Source organism: Chaetodon auriga, chromosome 5 (assembly GCF_051107435.1).
Source record: "Chaetodon auriga isolate fChaAug3 chromosome 5, fChaAug3.hap1, whole genome shotgun sequence".
In the NCBI taxonomy this organism is placed as follows: Eukaryota; Metazoa; Chordata; class Actinopteri; order Chaetodontiformes; family Chaetodontidae; genus Chaetodon; species Chaetodon auriga.
In genome coordinates, this window is record NC_135078.1 from 16,450,881 (window position 1) to 16,465,663 (window position 14,783).

The window sequence follows — 14,783 nt, forward strand, 5'->3', positions numbered from 1 at the left end:
TAATCTACATGTTTCTGTTCTGTCAGGGCCTGAAGGAAATTTCTGTTTTTGCATAAACAAAGCAATTGACTTGTCGTTTATGATATCGCTTCAAGCCTACAGATATTACCCTTCAGCTTCTAAACATCATTAATTAATGTCAACATTACCCTGTTTAATTGATTACAGTTTGCCTTCAGCACCAGATATTTCTGTACAACACATCCATACCATGAAATGTATTTCTATGGACCTTCAAGATCTCCATAGATGAAACGTTTTGCCCCTCAGCAGTTGCGACCCTTGTAGATTTCCACATGGCTCGTACAGTACATACAATAGGGATTCACTGTTCTTGGAGGAACATCAGTTGCTGCATGTGCTTTTGTCGTGTTTTGCCTTAAGCACCAGATATGTGGAGTTTTCAGATCAGCACCAATGGCCCGAGTCACAAAGAATATTTTCCAACACATTTTGTTGCGCTTCAGTGAACTGATACAGCTAATTTAATGAGCATTAGTGTTAATATGCGAGAGGTGTTCTGTTTGTTTCAGGACGAGCCACCCTTCAGCGCTGCCAGTGAAGCGTCTGTGGCAGTTTCTGGTCAAACAGGAACAAGTACAGGAGACTTTCATCAGACACATCTTTACCAAGAAACGAGACCCGAACGAGGTACGCCGTGTTGGCAACCTGCCACCCACTGCATGAACTGTCTCCATGTTGCACAGCTAGCACACTGTAATAATTCTCACTGAATAACACATTAACTGTTTTTTCTATGATAAAATCCACAACATGTCTCTGTATCTGTATTTATCGCCAGGCACACTGCATTATAATTGCTTTCACATCCCTGTTGTGCTTTTATTGTTTCTGCATGCCAACCACATGTTTTATTACTGCCCCCAGTTGCATGTTGATGCTGTAATTTTATTCAAATAATTACACCCTGTTTGATTAACAGCATAATAATTCAGTTTCCGTGTGTGTTTGACCGCATGGTTCATCACTGGTTGTTGAATGCTGTGTGTGTTTTGTGCGTGCGTGTGTGTTTCTGTTTGTTTGTGTGACTACCCTGCGCTGCTTCCCCAATCATTAAAGTCGGGTGAGGACCAGACTGACAGTATGAAATGTTCAGGGATGGAGGAGACAGGAAACCATCAGGTACTGCTGCTTCAGATAAACTGGGACTCATGGTGTCGGGGTGGGGGATGGGCTGGGCACCAAATCTCAGTTCTGACCCAACTGTGTCCGTGACCACAAGTACTGAAACCTGAAACCAAAATGATTTCATTAGATCTTCACTCTCATTCGCTTATTCCTTGATCTGACTTTTCCTGATTTTCAAAATAATTTTTTTATGCGTGTTTATATTCAGTGAAGTAAGGTATCGGCACTCATATTTGAAAACACCAAACAATGCCCAGCCCTGTGGTGTGACACCGCCGTTCTTGTGGTGGTAGAGTCTGGGAGATTATAATCCTGAAAATTGAATGTCTCATAAATAAAACCATGCCATTTGCAATAGTAAATTTTAGTATAATTAAAAAAACACCTTTAATCTCTTAGAAAATGACCAGCGCTCTTTACCGTATGTGACAGGCAGTCATAAGTCTAAATTTCAGAGAACCAGGCTGCAGCAGGAAATGGCATCGTTTTATCTGACAGTTTTTGCTGCATGTTCACAAAAACGTGTGACATTTTATTTATTAACAAATACTGCTTCTGATATGTCAAGACCACTTAATACATAATCTGTGTAGATGTTGTGAAACCTTCAGAAACATACCTCACATCACCACGCTGCAGTGTGGGTGGCACAAACTACCACTGATTAGATATGGGAGTGTGCACATCACGTGCCATGTATTTGCCTGCCGCAGTAGAATGGTAAATGTGGCCTGTCACATATAATCTGAGAAACATTAAAACTGTGATCTTGACAGAATTACAGCACATGTGTTTTCTGGGCCATGAACTCTGTATGTTCCTGTCAGTGTTTGATATTAATCTTACATTTAGCTATCTGAATATTCATGTGAATATGAGCCATAAATCTTAAATTGCACTGCACACTGATGCTTCATAGAGGGTTTTCTAATCTTCTGGCTCACCCAGTGCAAGCTGCCACGTTGTAGCTACTCCATTTGGCTGCGTGTTAATTAACCCAGTCTCTCAGAGGACAAGCTATGAAGCTGAATAGCTTCTGATTAATGGGCCCAACACTGTCGCAGTGAATCTGCATCCCACAGGGATTATGTGCTCTGTGAAAATGGCAAACCACCATATTTAGATTTCTGCAAGTCAAGTTTTACTTTATTCCATCTGACAGAAAAAGACATGGTCTTTTCCCCTTGAATAAATGCTGTAAAGACTTTAATTCAATCTCATGCTCAAAGGATGCCTGTCTCATTTTGATCAACTTTAGCATCGACATTTAGCATCTCTATACAATATAAAGAGCAACAGTATATCCTACTATGCATACATATATGGTACAGTGTGCATGTGCTCATGCCATCTAATGGTACTAATCCAGTTATGTGTGCTGCTGTGGTTAACTGTGTGGCCTGATGCACCTCACATGACCTCTCCTAACCCCAAAAGGCAAGTCAAACAAACACCATAGAGTACATGGATCACAAAGTATAGTGCAGTTATAGTGCATTCACATGCTCCTCAGAGGGTCTTATTTCCTGAGTTCGTTCTCCCGCCTTCGTTGTGCTCTTACGTTGTAATGTGGAAACAACATGGACACTACAAAGAAGAGCTATAGAAGATTCATATAGATACATATATTCATGTGAACTTTCCCAGGCAGGGGACCTCATTTTTCCCATTATTCCAATGTCATGTGAATGCACTGTTAGCTTGAGCCCTTGTTCTTTCATAACATCAGCTCTGTTATCTTCTTCAGCAAATGACATTTCATTCATCAGCCTCTGTCGTGGATCTTGTCAGGCCATGATTCTGTGGCATGAAAGGAAATGTATTTGAAGTTATGGCTGTTTTGTCTGCAGGGAATGTTAACCAACATTTCAACTGTAATGATTGAGTCTCCATGGGTGTGTGTGTGTGTGTGTCTGTGCAGAGTGAGTCAGATCTGGGCTGCCCTGGAGGAAAGGCACGCATCATTCACAAGGAATCTGACATCATCACAGCCTTTGCCATCAACAAGGTACAACTATTTTACACAGATGTCATTGAACAACACAACATACTATGAGGAAAGCATAGTGCGTCTCCAACTAAGGCCTGCTTTAACAGTTTGTCTGGTCAGCACCAGTCTATTTATTTAAAACTCAGAATACGCAGCTCTAGTGTAATATGTACAATTCACTTTGTTTTGTAATGTTATAGTTCTCCATAGTAATCTCTGCTTTAAAGTCATTCTGAGAAAACATTAAATACATAGATATATGGACATGACTTTCATCAAAATATTCAAATCTTACTTGTATCTATCAGGAAACTGCACACAAGCAGCAAAATAAAGTGTTTCATTAACCCTGTGTGGGAGCTGGTGCATTCCTCCCCAGTGTTACCGCTCATCAACCTCGTTTCCAGCTGCAGCAGGCAACTCTATTTTAGTGAAAGATCTCTAACCCACTGTACGCTATCTATCCGGCACCAAATGGCCGACAAAGTTAACAACTAGCTCTTGGACATGGTGGAGCATTTAGCTCAGTGTTTAGTGTTTCAGTGTTGCGTGTCTCCAGGTTTAAGTGGTTTCAGTCCTGCTGCGTATGGTAACAGCGCTTTCCACTATGGTAAAAACAGATTTGCTACTTGCCAATTAAATAAAATTTTGTATGTTGCTTTTGAAGTTTTCGTTTCTCTTTGACCAATGCACCTTCAAATTCAGAGCACACAGTTCAAATTCAAAACAAAAAAAACTGTTTTGGCCAGTGGCACAACTCTTATGCCATATCCTCGCCCCTTTGATGTTGTTGAGCCCACGTTTTCTTTGTCTGATATACAAAGAGACTCCGACTGCCTTGAATGTAGCTGTTTATGTAAAGGGAAGCAATGGCGCTGGCTTCTTCTCGACAACAATCAAAGGAAGGTGCCCCTCAGGTCGTCATTAAAAGCAGAACTTATGGTTTTCTCACTACAGGCAGAATAGAGTTGGATAAAGTGTTTGTCTCACTCTTGCAGACCTTCTAACTTTTTCAGATTTTGCACATACATTAAGCCTCATCCTTTTTTTTTTTTTTTTACCCTTATCCTCTCTATCACCCGCCTCTCTCCTTCCCCGCCTCCTGCCTCTGTCCGTCCCCCAGGCAAACAGAAATTGTTTAGTCATGGCCTCCACCCATGACATTCAGGAGTTGGATGTGTCATCCATCTTGGCCACACAGATCTTGACGTGGATCGATGACGATGAGGCTGAAACCAAAGGGTAAGAGACTGATCTGTGCGTGTTTGTGTGTGCACGCTGGACTTGTTGAGGCCAACGGCTGTGAGGGTTCATCCAGAGTAACATCAAGTCACCTTTTCACCCTCATACCAACAGAGCTAAGCTGAGTGTGGGCCTGTTGCAATGTGATTGGTTCAGTAATGACCGTGTAGGTGGTGTATATGCATCTGTATTGTGTGCCCAGGTTTGGATGGATATACATATGGAGATATGGATATAGCCAGCAAAAAAGTTTTCTTGTAAACAGAACAATGTTTGCATGATTTTGCTATTTTTCTCTAAGGATTAGTATGAAATTACATAACATACCTAACAGTTATTCTGTCTCCGTAGTGTTGGTAGTGATGACTTCCTGGTGGTCCACGCACGCGACGACTTTGCAGCCCTCCACGGCACCACACCGTACACTCACAGTAGCCCCGGCACACCCATCAACATGCCGTGGCTGGGTGGAGTGCAGACAGGCCGGGGTGCATCTGTGGTGAGCTCTAGACCTGAATTTGTATGTGATGATATTACCTGAGCTATTTTTTGTTCTTTCTTTATTGTCTTCCATATCATTATCTTTGATTGAAGGGCCATATATACAGAGCTAAATCTTCCCCAGTTCAGCTGGGGATCTTCCTAACAACTCATTTCCCTGATCGTTAAATAGACGTTTAAACTTAGACTTGTTGACTAGTCACAAAATAAGAAAACACTGAGAAAACAGTCAAAATTGAACATTAAAATACTGTGTATTATAAGAGCCATTTGAAATACATTCAGTCACAAAAATGATTGGCACATTAATCAATCCTGAAAATAATTGTTAGTTGCATTCCTGATTTTTTGTTTTTCTGCCTTTTTGAAGCCGTTGCTTCACTTAATCTCTGTACTGCATGAAAACACGTATAAAAAGTCTTGACACTTGCTTAAGATAATTCATCTATCACAGTAAACATTTTATCATCATTATTTATGTTTTTATTTGTGACATGCTATTTTATTGTTGTACAATGCTGAAAAATGTTGGAGCATCTCTAAATGTATGAGCTTTAAAATGAGCAGTAGGGTCCCTGACGCTTCGGCAGACAGTGCAGTGATGATCGTCATGGCTTCAGTATACTCCTCACTGCTGATGATGCCTGTTGCTCTGGACCTGTCCTTCTTTGTACTCAAAGCAAAATCCTCAAAGCAGTTTAAATAACTAATTAATAATTCATCTTCTTTCTTTCTGGGCTCAGTTTGCCAAAAGCACCATGGCTGCTAACATTAGCTTCCCTCATTGACTTACAAAGGAACAACGATGTTGCTGACTCCAGCAACATCAGCTGGTGAGACACCAGGCCCAAACCTCGATCATTTTTATGCTTTTTTAATGGTAAAATCTGTAATAGCTGAGCAGAGAAACTTGGCGTTAGCGGTGGGGAGGAAGATTGATTTGATTTCGGCGGTAGCGGTGTTGTTGAATCGAGTAGTTGTGAGTCATGTTTGTTGATATTAACAAGCTTGCTCATTGCTCTTGATATGCAGACTGGACAGTAAGAGCCCCTCTGCTGTAATTATTTTACCAACCAGTCAGGCGGTGTGCTCAGGAGTGGAGCAGAATACATTCAGAGACAATAATAAATAAATCTGTGGCACTCATTGCTGTTAATCCGCTTCTCTGGGCCACCAGTCACAATACAGGACAGAAAATACTGAGCTGCAGTCTATTAAGACAGCTTACGTTATGTGATGATAGAATAACCATCCATTCATGCTGGAGCTTAAATACAGCGTTACATATATTCACCCTGGCTTCATAATTATTAATTCTTTTAAGTGATCAGATCAAGGCTCATTTGTAAAGAGCATCTCAGAGCCAATTAAGGACTCCCAGCCCCCAGGTTGGTCCTACCTCCGTTAACCCTTTACTGGTTGGATTTAAGACCTTTTTGATGAGAAGTGATCATTGTTAAAATATGATCTATCCCCCCACAATTAATCAACTAGTCAGCTGCTTTTAGGGAGTATCTGAGCGTCCTGTGACATTGTAATGCTCTTCAAAAACACTTTTCTGGCCATTAGTCTTAACTCATAACACTAGTTTTACCGCGTCAGACTTAGTAACACATCTGTTGCTCGTTGTTGTTCATTCAGACTCTTGTCCAGGGTCGTGTGATGTCATACATTACTCCAGTTTTGCACTGAGTTCAAGAACAAATCTTCAAGCTCACTTTGAAGCTGTTAATGAGATTCTTCTTATATCAAACAAGTCTGAAATGTTTTTTAAAAAAAAGCCTCAAAGCCACAACCACAAAAATAATGAGGCTGGTGTGTCGAAGTCCATTTCCCCATCGATTTGTGTTTTTACCAAAACCTGAGCCCGAGCCTTACCTTAACCCCAACCAGCAATGAATGACGTTGTGAATATCCACAAAAACACTTTACATACAGCATGTGATGGGAGTTAAATATGAGTCCCCACTTAATGTGTAGTTATTCTGTGCTTGAGCACAGTCATACTGATGAGTGTTCATGACTGTATTGACTGTGAGCACAGGGCCAAGTATCCCTCGTGCTCCTGATGGTTAATTAAGGCTTCAAAAGCAAGTTGAATTTCAAACTTCAGCAGTCCTCCAATGTCTGCATCAAATAGTAATATTTATGAAGAAGACAAAAAACAAACTGGCTTTAACAAATGAGGAAGGCAGCAATGAATGTATTCTGTGTGAGAAAGGCTTTAGAGTAGTGTAATATTGTTGTAACTGTGTACTATTACTTCGCAGTGTGCTTGTCCCTGTTGTAAAGAATCCCCCTCTATCATAATGCATTGTTTTCTACTAATATTGGCTGACTAAGAACCTCCTCCTCCTCATTTTTTCTTCTCCCAGATGATCAAGAGAAATATCAACAATGTGAGGAGAATGACCTCCCATCCCACACTGCCTTACTGTAAGTACAGCTGGTATCTGTCAGAAGATTAGAAAGGTATCCGCCTCTTGAAGGTGCGATCAGACATATTTCTCACGTTAAGAAGAGCCTGTAGAGGATGGTTGCATCACCCAAAAAGTTTCTCTTATATGGATGTTTAGCAAGAGGCAAACTTTTTGTTTCTTCCGGTCCCAGTGCTGCTGTTGATTTAGAAAAGGCTGAGTGAGCCCTACTTGTTACAACCTTGTATTTTCCAGTCAGACTGCAGAGTGGGGATTTGGTTGTGAGGTGTTTGGGTGGAATAATTCCCAGCAGGTCGTAAGAGCTGCTGTTGAAGTGTGTGTGTGTGTGTGTGTGTGTGTGTGTGTGTGTGTGTGTGTGTGAAGTAAACCCTTTCCTTCATCAAATATAAAATAGATGATTTTTGAGAACAAAGAAATGCCAAAACCCCATGTTGGGACCAGAACGCTCATCGAGATGCACTGGAAAATGAGCTGAAGTGATCTTACCCCCACCCCCCCCACCCCACCCCCTTCTGTTTTGCAGACCTGACTGGAGCTCAGGATGGTAGCGTGAGGATGTTCGAGTGGGGTCACTCCCAGCAGATCATCTGCTTCAGAAGTCCAGGCAACTCCAGAGTCACCAGGATACGATTCAACCACCAGGGAAACAAGGTTACAGAGTCACACACACGCTTCCTTTATTCTTTCTTTTCATGTCCATAAAGCAGTCACTGTTCCTCCTGGGGTCCACACAGAAACAACAGCAATAAAAAGACCACAACCCAAAAACCACAGCTTCAGTCAGACAAGAAATGCAACACAAAAATCAGAAAATAAGAAATGTCAACAACCCAAAAGCCAAAGGAACCAAAACAGCAATAACAAAATAACATATTTAACATATATTTTTAAAGAAAATCTGTTTTTAGCAGCAGTTGACCACATGATTCCCAACACAAGCGACCTAAGTCCATCCGTCATAACAGATGATGCAGCATATGCAGAACAGGTGCGTGACCTAGCGATGCCCTCGCCGTGTACAGCCTGAACCGTTTGAACAGTGAACTGCCACCATTCAGACGTCAAACTATTCCGAGCTTTGCAACACGGCTCTGAGCCCGTCAGGTTCAGCAACATTTTCACACTTCCTCTCTCACAGCTTTGCCGTTCAGGCACAAACCACAGTGGGGAGTTTGGCTTCAGCACACATTGTTCTTCAGCTGAGTGATTCAAGCGCTCTGAACTCAGGCACTCGCCTCAAGCTAATAATTTCCTCAGATGGTGCCTCTCCTGTGCCAGTGCTATCTTATCTGCCTGTTCTGGCCAAAACAGTGAAATATGTATTTTAAAAAAAATGGGAACGAGAGGACATGCAGAGCACTTGATTTTAGTTATGTAAGTGGTTCTTGGACTTCTGAAGCCGGCGATGAGTTTGGGAAGATAATTTGAGGCCAGTCCAAATCACCTGCAGGTTCTCAGTGGGTGTGCAAACGCAGGAGGAGCAGCGGGCAATATGTTTTTGTCTGTCTATGTAAAACACAGGATGATTCTAACTTAATTTCAGCAAAGTCTGATATCTGCTCTCTGAATGTTTTGTGTAGTTTGGTATCGTGGATGCCGATGGAGGTTTGAGTCTCTGGCAGACCAACACAAGTGGAAACACCCCCAAACCGTATCTGGTAAGAAACCCACCGAGCCGCGTTTGTTTTTTCGTCTTCGTCTGTCTAGACCTTCTCAGTGTCCTCGCGCTTTCTTCCTGTCATTCTCATTTTTGTTCTCCGCTCTCCTGCTTCTCTATTACTGTCACTGTTACTAACCATCTCCTTTGTTTCTCTCTGCCAGACGTTGCAGTGCCACAACAAGACAGCTCACGACTTTGTCTTTGTGGGCTCCTCCTCCCTCATCGCCACTGCGGGTCTCTCCACAGACAACAGGTACGAGAGGCTTGGAAGGAGAATTTTGTCTCCAGCCCCCCCAAATGAATTCTCTTCCACCAACTTCTAATTAAAAGCTGAACCTTTTCCATTCGGCTCCACCGCACCGTGGCCAACAGGGATCATACCGTGTCCTTTGATGAAAACGGTAGAAGGGATAGATAATAATTTGGTCATTTTTGACTCCACAGGAACGTGTGTCTGTGGGACACTCTGGTGACTCCTGCGAACAGCCTTGTACATGGTAAGAAACAGCACAAGAAATGCATTTGTCAAAAAAATCTCTGTTTCCAGCTTGTGAGATGTGAATCTTCTTTGTCTTTTCTAACATTTAGCTGAATATATTTGGGTTTTGGACTGTTGGGTCAAACAAGCAAACAACTTTTAAAACAAAATGGGCTTTTTTTCTCTATTTTCTGATCACATCCTCTCCTCTCTGTCCACCTGTTTGATTTCTTCTCTTAATGCCTGATTCTGTCACATTCCTTCTGATTTATCCATCTTATTCCCCACTCTTCCCCTTTCGCTTTCCAGCTTTCTGCTGCCACGAGTCCGGTGCTACCGTGCTCTCGATGGCGCCCAGGCAGCAGCTGCTGATCACAGGCGGGAGGAAGGGCTGGATCAGCGTCCTGGAGCTTCCCCACAGGCACCAGCGGCAGAGCTTCCAGGCCCACGACTCGCCGGTCAAAGCTCTGGCTGTTGATCCAACTGAGGACTGCTTTATCAGTGGATCATCGGAGGGCAACATCAAGGTATTTGTGCTGACTTCTTTTCCAGTACTTTGCATCTCCATGTTAATTAGTGCCATTAAATTAATTTCAGTTTAGTAAATATGAAATTTTCAGAGGGATATTCCAGACAGGGCGATGTATGAATATTTATGAGCATTTGTTGGCAGCGTTCAAGGTCAGCTGCAAGTGGAAACCAGACAGTTCGCTCTGTTGGAGAATTTTAAGTCATCGAGGTTCTGTGACTTTTTTTTTTTTTTTTTTTTTGGAAAGTCATTCATTTTATATGAGAGCCTCACTGGGAATAGTAATTCTAAAAATTTAAAAAACAGTTTTGATCATTTCCTCTTCACAAAGTTAACCTGTGGCTGACTCAACAGTCCTGCAGGGGGGTTTGGCCCTCAGGTGTGAATGGCTCTCCCCCTGCTCCACAGAGACAGTTCGCGCCTGCAGAGTCAGTGTAAACCAGTGTTACACTCACGATTAACCACCTGCAGGGAACAACAGTGCGACTGAATGACGGAGACACACGTGTAAGGTGAAACGGGAAAAGGCAAAGGAAAGTGCTTTTGAGTGAACGGGCAGGAGACGGGAGCGTCTTCAGCTCATATATTTTCAGAGACAGCGGGTCTTTCATCTTGTAGACTTGGATATGTTGGCGCAGATCACACAGCTGTCACTCCAAGGATGAAGTTGCTGCGTCACACAGACGTACAAGAAATGGTGCAGTGCACATCTGCTTGAAATTCAAGTGACTGTCATTCTGGATGATTGCTCACAAAACCCTCCGAAGTCGTGTCTGATGTCTCTCATCTGAAGTCATTAATCGTATATTGGCTGATTGAAAATTTAACATGGCTGTGCTGAAACTATAAGAGCTTTTAAAGTGTTTGATGAGAGTCAGTGGAACAGGAAGATTAACTAATATGTGCAGACTTATCAAATAGTAACGCTCCTGGGCTGGGAATACGCATCAAATACGTTGCAGAGCTCAGCATGGCTCTCAGTGGACCCTCATTGGTTCCTACTGAAGATGTAAATCTTTGAAAACAGGTCACAAATATATACTTTTGTTTTTTTAAAGGCTTAACTTGAGTAAATAGTGTAACTGTTGGGGAGCATTTTCAACTGTGGATGTGAACCAGCGGGTGTTTAAAGCACCACGACGGCGTGCGTGGGATCAAGTAAAGGGCATGTTGTGATGCCTCCATGAAATCATGGGAAGTAAAAACGATCCTGCTTATATAGTAGCTAACAAACTGTTCTTCAAACTGTCGCTCTCTCGCCCTCCGCTCTTTCCCTCGCTCGCTCTTCTTCGTGACTGCTCCTCCTTCCACTTTCTGTTCAGCTTTGGTCAGATTTCCTCTCCGGTCCCCTCCTTCCCCCTGCAGCTCTCCCTCAGACCCGCAGCCTGCCAACTTCTCTGCAGCTAACACGAATTTCTGACGTCCTCTCGTTCCTCTGCTTTCCGTTGGGCATTCAGAGTCACACACGTATAAAACACGTTTGAACAGAAAGCTGTTTATCTTGGTTTTGGAATGATACCAGCGCTTGTTCTTTAGTGCTGTTTCAGAGGATCTCTGTGCTAACTCTTCCTCTCTGGACTCCTCAGGTTTGGAGCCTGGCCACGCAGTGTCCGCTCTACACCTTTCCCAGCGAACACGCCCGCCAGTCGCTGTTCAGGAACCTCGGCACAGGCGTCATGCAGATCGAGGTGGGCCCGGCCAATCACATCTTCTCCTGCGGCGCCGACGGAACCATGAAGATGAGGATCCTCCCCAACCGCTTCAGTGTTGTCAATAACAACAACAACCACGGCAACCTCAAGAACGATGTCAAGTTCATCATATAGACAAATGTAGAAAAATAAGGTGTTTCAAGCAATTTAATCGAATAATGTGAAGTGCATTTTTACGATCAAGCAAAGTCGCCCGCTGTGGAAATCCCTGATTGGAACAGTGGCTGTCATGGGTTCATTTTCAGGGAATGATGCCATGACAGAACAATGATGTTATCAGCGTAAATGAAGGGGGATTATTGACTGGATTTACAGACTTTCACAGAGTGAGAGCACTTCATCGTCTGATCCGGGGGCCGAAGAGGGGCTTTGGAAAAGATCACACCTGCCGCACTTTGCGTGGCACGAGAAGCCGACCAAACACAGGAGCCTCTACAAGTGTTTTAAACTGTAGTGGAAGTTAAAGTGGGCACAGCGTAACGGCCGAGGGCACAGTCAGGAGACAGAAACCCAGCTGGAGATTCTCCAAAACAAACTCGGCTTCCACTGAACACCACGTGGAGACCCTGATTTTTTTTGTTGTTTTTTTTTTTTGTTTGTTTGTTTCTTTTGCACAAGCTGTAGAAGGAGCAGGAGTGACAAGAGACTGTGAAGAGTTTAAAGCTGCAGCATTGTTCTTCTCATACAGCATCACCTTATCGATTAGCTCATATTAGTAAAGAGGTCATGATAGCGGAGGCTCCTCTGGAATCACTGCTGGAGTGTTCGGCCGATGACATGCAGGAGAGTGCGTTTGCAGTGCGCCGTGCGGGGATGACGAGTGATCCCTTCAGGGGTCTGAACGTCACCGCGAGACTGGACGACACTGTTGAACCCGCTCAGCACAACGCAGTAAGGCCAGTGGACATCGTACAAAGCACATTATACCCAGTCACAAGGATTCATGGCGCATTCTGGTGCTCCACACACATTTATGAGCACAGAAGAAGAGCAGAGGACCAGGTTTTTGTCACGATCAAACCACACTTTAACCATTACAGGATGTCAATGTCATATCACTTATTGCTTCACATTTTAATTATGGGCTGATGGCTTCGCCCAGCCTGACTTGAAATGAACACTTTGATTTTATAAAGGTTGAAAGAATAAACACATCTTCAATTTAAAGCAATAGTTTGACATTTTGCTTTCTCGCAGAGAAGACTGATATCAAACCGATGTTGATCACTTCTGTGTAAAGCAGCATCCAGCAGCTGGTTGGCTCAGACTGCTAAACGAACAACACGAAGCCGTTTCCTCATTTCCAGTCTAAGCTAAGCTAACCTGCCGCTGGCTAATGCTTCATATTAACGGGTAGATGTGAGAGTGTCAGTCCTCTCATGTATCATTAACTCTGCCAGAAAGCGAAGACGCGTATTTCCCAGAATGTAAAAATATTCTTCAATTTGTGACTTGAGTTTACATGTGTGCCACTACACGTTTCCTTAGTCTTCATGGACGACCTGAATGCGCCATCTCTCTTACTCTATTTGCACATTAAAATTAAGCTAAAGTATATGTAGTGTAATGCATATAAACTCTACAAGGGCGGATGGCAGTGAAGCAGTCCAAGCTTTTGAAGTAAGATTAATATATAGTACGGTGTTTGTTTATCCCGGCCTAGATTTAACCAGTGGTATTATTATTAAGTGTCCTTAATCTTTGAAAACTGCTTCTGCCATGCTGTCACAGTACTAAAGTACTGTTGGTCCTAATGTTGATACTAAGTTACACAGAGTAGCTTAACGTTAACACGGCCCTCGTTAGTATGGGACACCATGAATAATCCATTTTCTGGCTGCTTTTGTTTTTTTTGAAATGTTCAGTTTAAGAGCGTGTAGCAGGAAACTTTGCTGTTGACAATGGAAAAGGGGGCTGGTGGGGGGGCAGTTAAACAAGTTTTAATGAATACTCTGTTTTGTTGTGGAAATGTTTTATTCCAATAACAATGCACTTCCCTCTCATTGACTCCAAACTTTCATTTTCCATACGGACCATGATTGAAAACCGCCTTGGAAACAATATAGTTTGCCTTGTAGTCATCTTAATTTTATTAGCAGACTTGCTTTATCTGGCTTGCCATTCAGTTCCTTTATCACATTTAATTACTTTATCTTTTTTTTCTTTTTTTTTTTTTTCTTTTTTTACCATTAACTTTCTTTATATATCATCCAAATGCAGCACATTTGCCTTCAGTACTTGCTTGAAAAATGTATTCTAGGTTGGTGTGTAATATGATGCGTCTTCCACATAAATAAGGAAGAGATTCAGCTGTCCAATAGCCGTTTAGTCTGAAGGAGCGTAATCCATCAAAGCCGACTACCCACAGAACCGTGCTGTGCTGCTGTGGGGAAACAAACGTACATTAGCTTTGATTTCAGGGAGGATAAACTGAGGAAAACCTTTTCAATGAAGCAGATTTATGTATATATGTAGACGCATAGACAAGGCTTCTCATAATGATTGCATAATCTTAAGGACTAGCCGTAGAGAAACAGCGGGCAATGACAAAAAAGCCACTTTATGAAGAATATCAGTGTACAAATATAGGTATATTTATGAAATATGTTCACATTTAGGATCAGACTGATTGATCAAAAGTCACGTGTAATCTTATTTCCTGCTTTTTTTTTCCCTCCTCTTATTGGTTTCCCATTTCTTTTTCTCTCATGTCCTGACATGGGCTTGAAAAAACACAGTATGTTTTCCCCACGTCACAGTGGTTGGGAAATGACGTGTACTCCTGCAGTAACTTGAGAATAAAATAATTTTTTATTAAAGCCAAACTGTATGTACTCTTACCGAAGCTGGAGAATAAAACACATACACGCAAAGCAAGCGCTTTTTCCCCCAAATACTGCTTATAAAGCGAATGAACGGATCAGCTTTACTGTGTCAGTGTAGCGTGGTGCAGCTGTTAGTGGGCGTTAGCAGACTAAACACAACTCACTCAGTTCAACAAAACAAAGAAAAAAAAAATCGTATTAAACTCTGACTTCTTCCTTTTTGCCCTCTTCAATCTTGCAAATGTGAATTTGATCAGAT

The 14,783-nt window shown here is 42.4% G+C and overlaps 1 protein-coding gene across 3 annotated transcripts in view; it reads left to right on the forward strand.

Moving 5' to 3' along the window:
* dmxl1 (Dmx like 1) overlaps positions 1–14,460 on the forward strand; it is a 51,055-nt gene extending 36,595 nt beyond the window's left edge. For 2 of the 3 annotated variants that reach the window (XM_076731320.1, XM_076731321.1), the window contains exons 40-51: positions 534–651; positions 1,081–1,143; positions 3,071–3,157; positions 4,263–4,381; positions 4,733–4,880; positions 7,258–7,318; positions 7,844–7,971; positions 8,901–8,978; positions 9,142–9,233; positions 9,425–9,477; positions 9,768–9,985; positions 11,574–14,460. In XM_076731320.1, the coding sequence (XP_076587435.1) occupies positions 534–651; positions 1,081–1,143; positions 3,071–3,157; positions 4,263–4,381; positions 4,733–4,880; positions 7,258–7,318; positions 7,844–7,971; positions 8,901–8,978; positions 9,142–9,233; positions 9,425–9,477; positions 9,768–9,985; positions 11,574–11,813 (1,405 nt within the window). In that variant the 3' untranslated portion in view covers positions 11,814–14,460. The remainder of the gene's footprint in view (positions 1–533; positions 652–1,080; positions 1,144–3,070; positions 3,158–4,262; positions 4,382–4,732; positions 4,881–7,257; positions 7,319–7,843; positions 7,972–8,900; positions 8,979–9,141; positions 9,234–9,424; positions 9,478–9,767; positions 9,986–11,573) is intronic. The other variant, XM_076731322.1, reaches the window with a different exon arrangement.
* Positions 14,461–14,783: the final 323 nt, after the last annotated feature.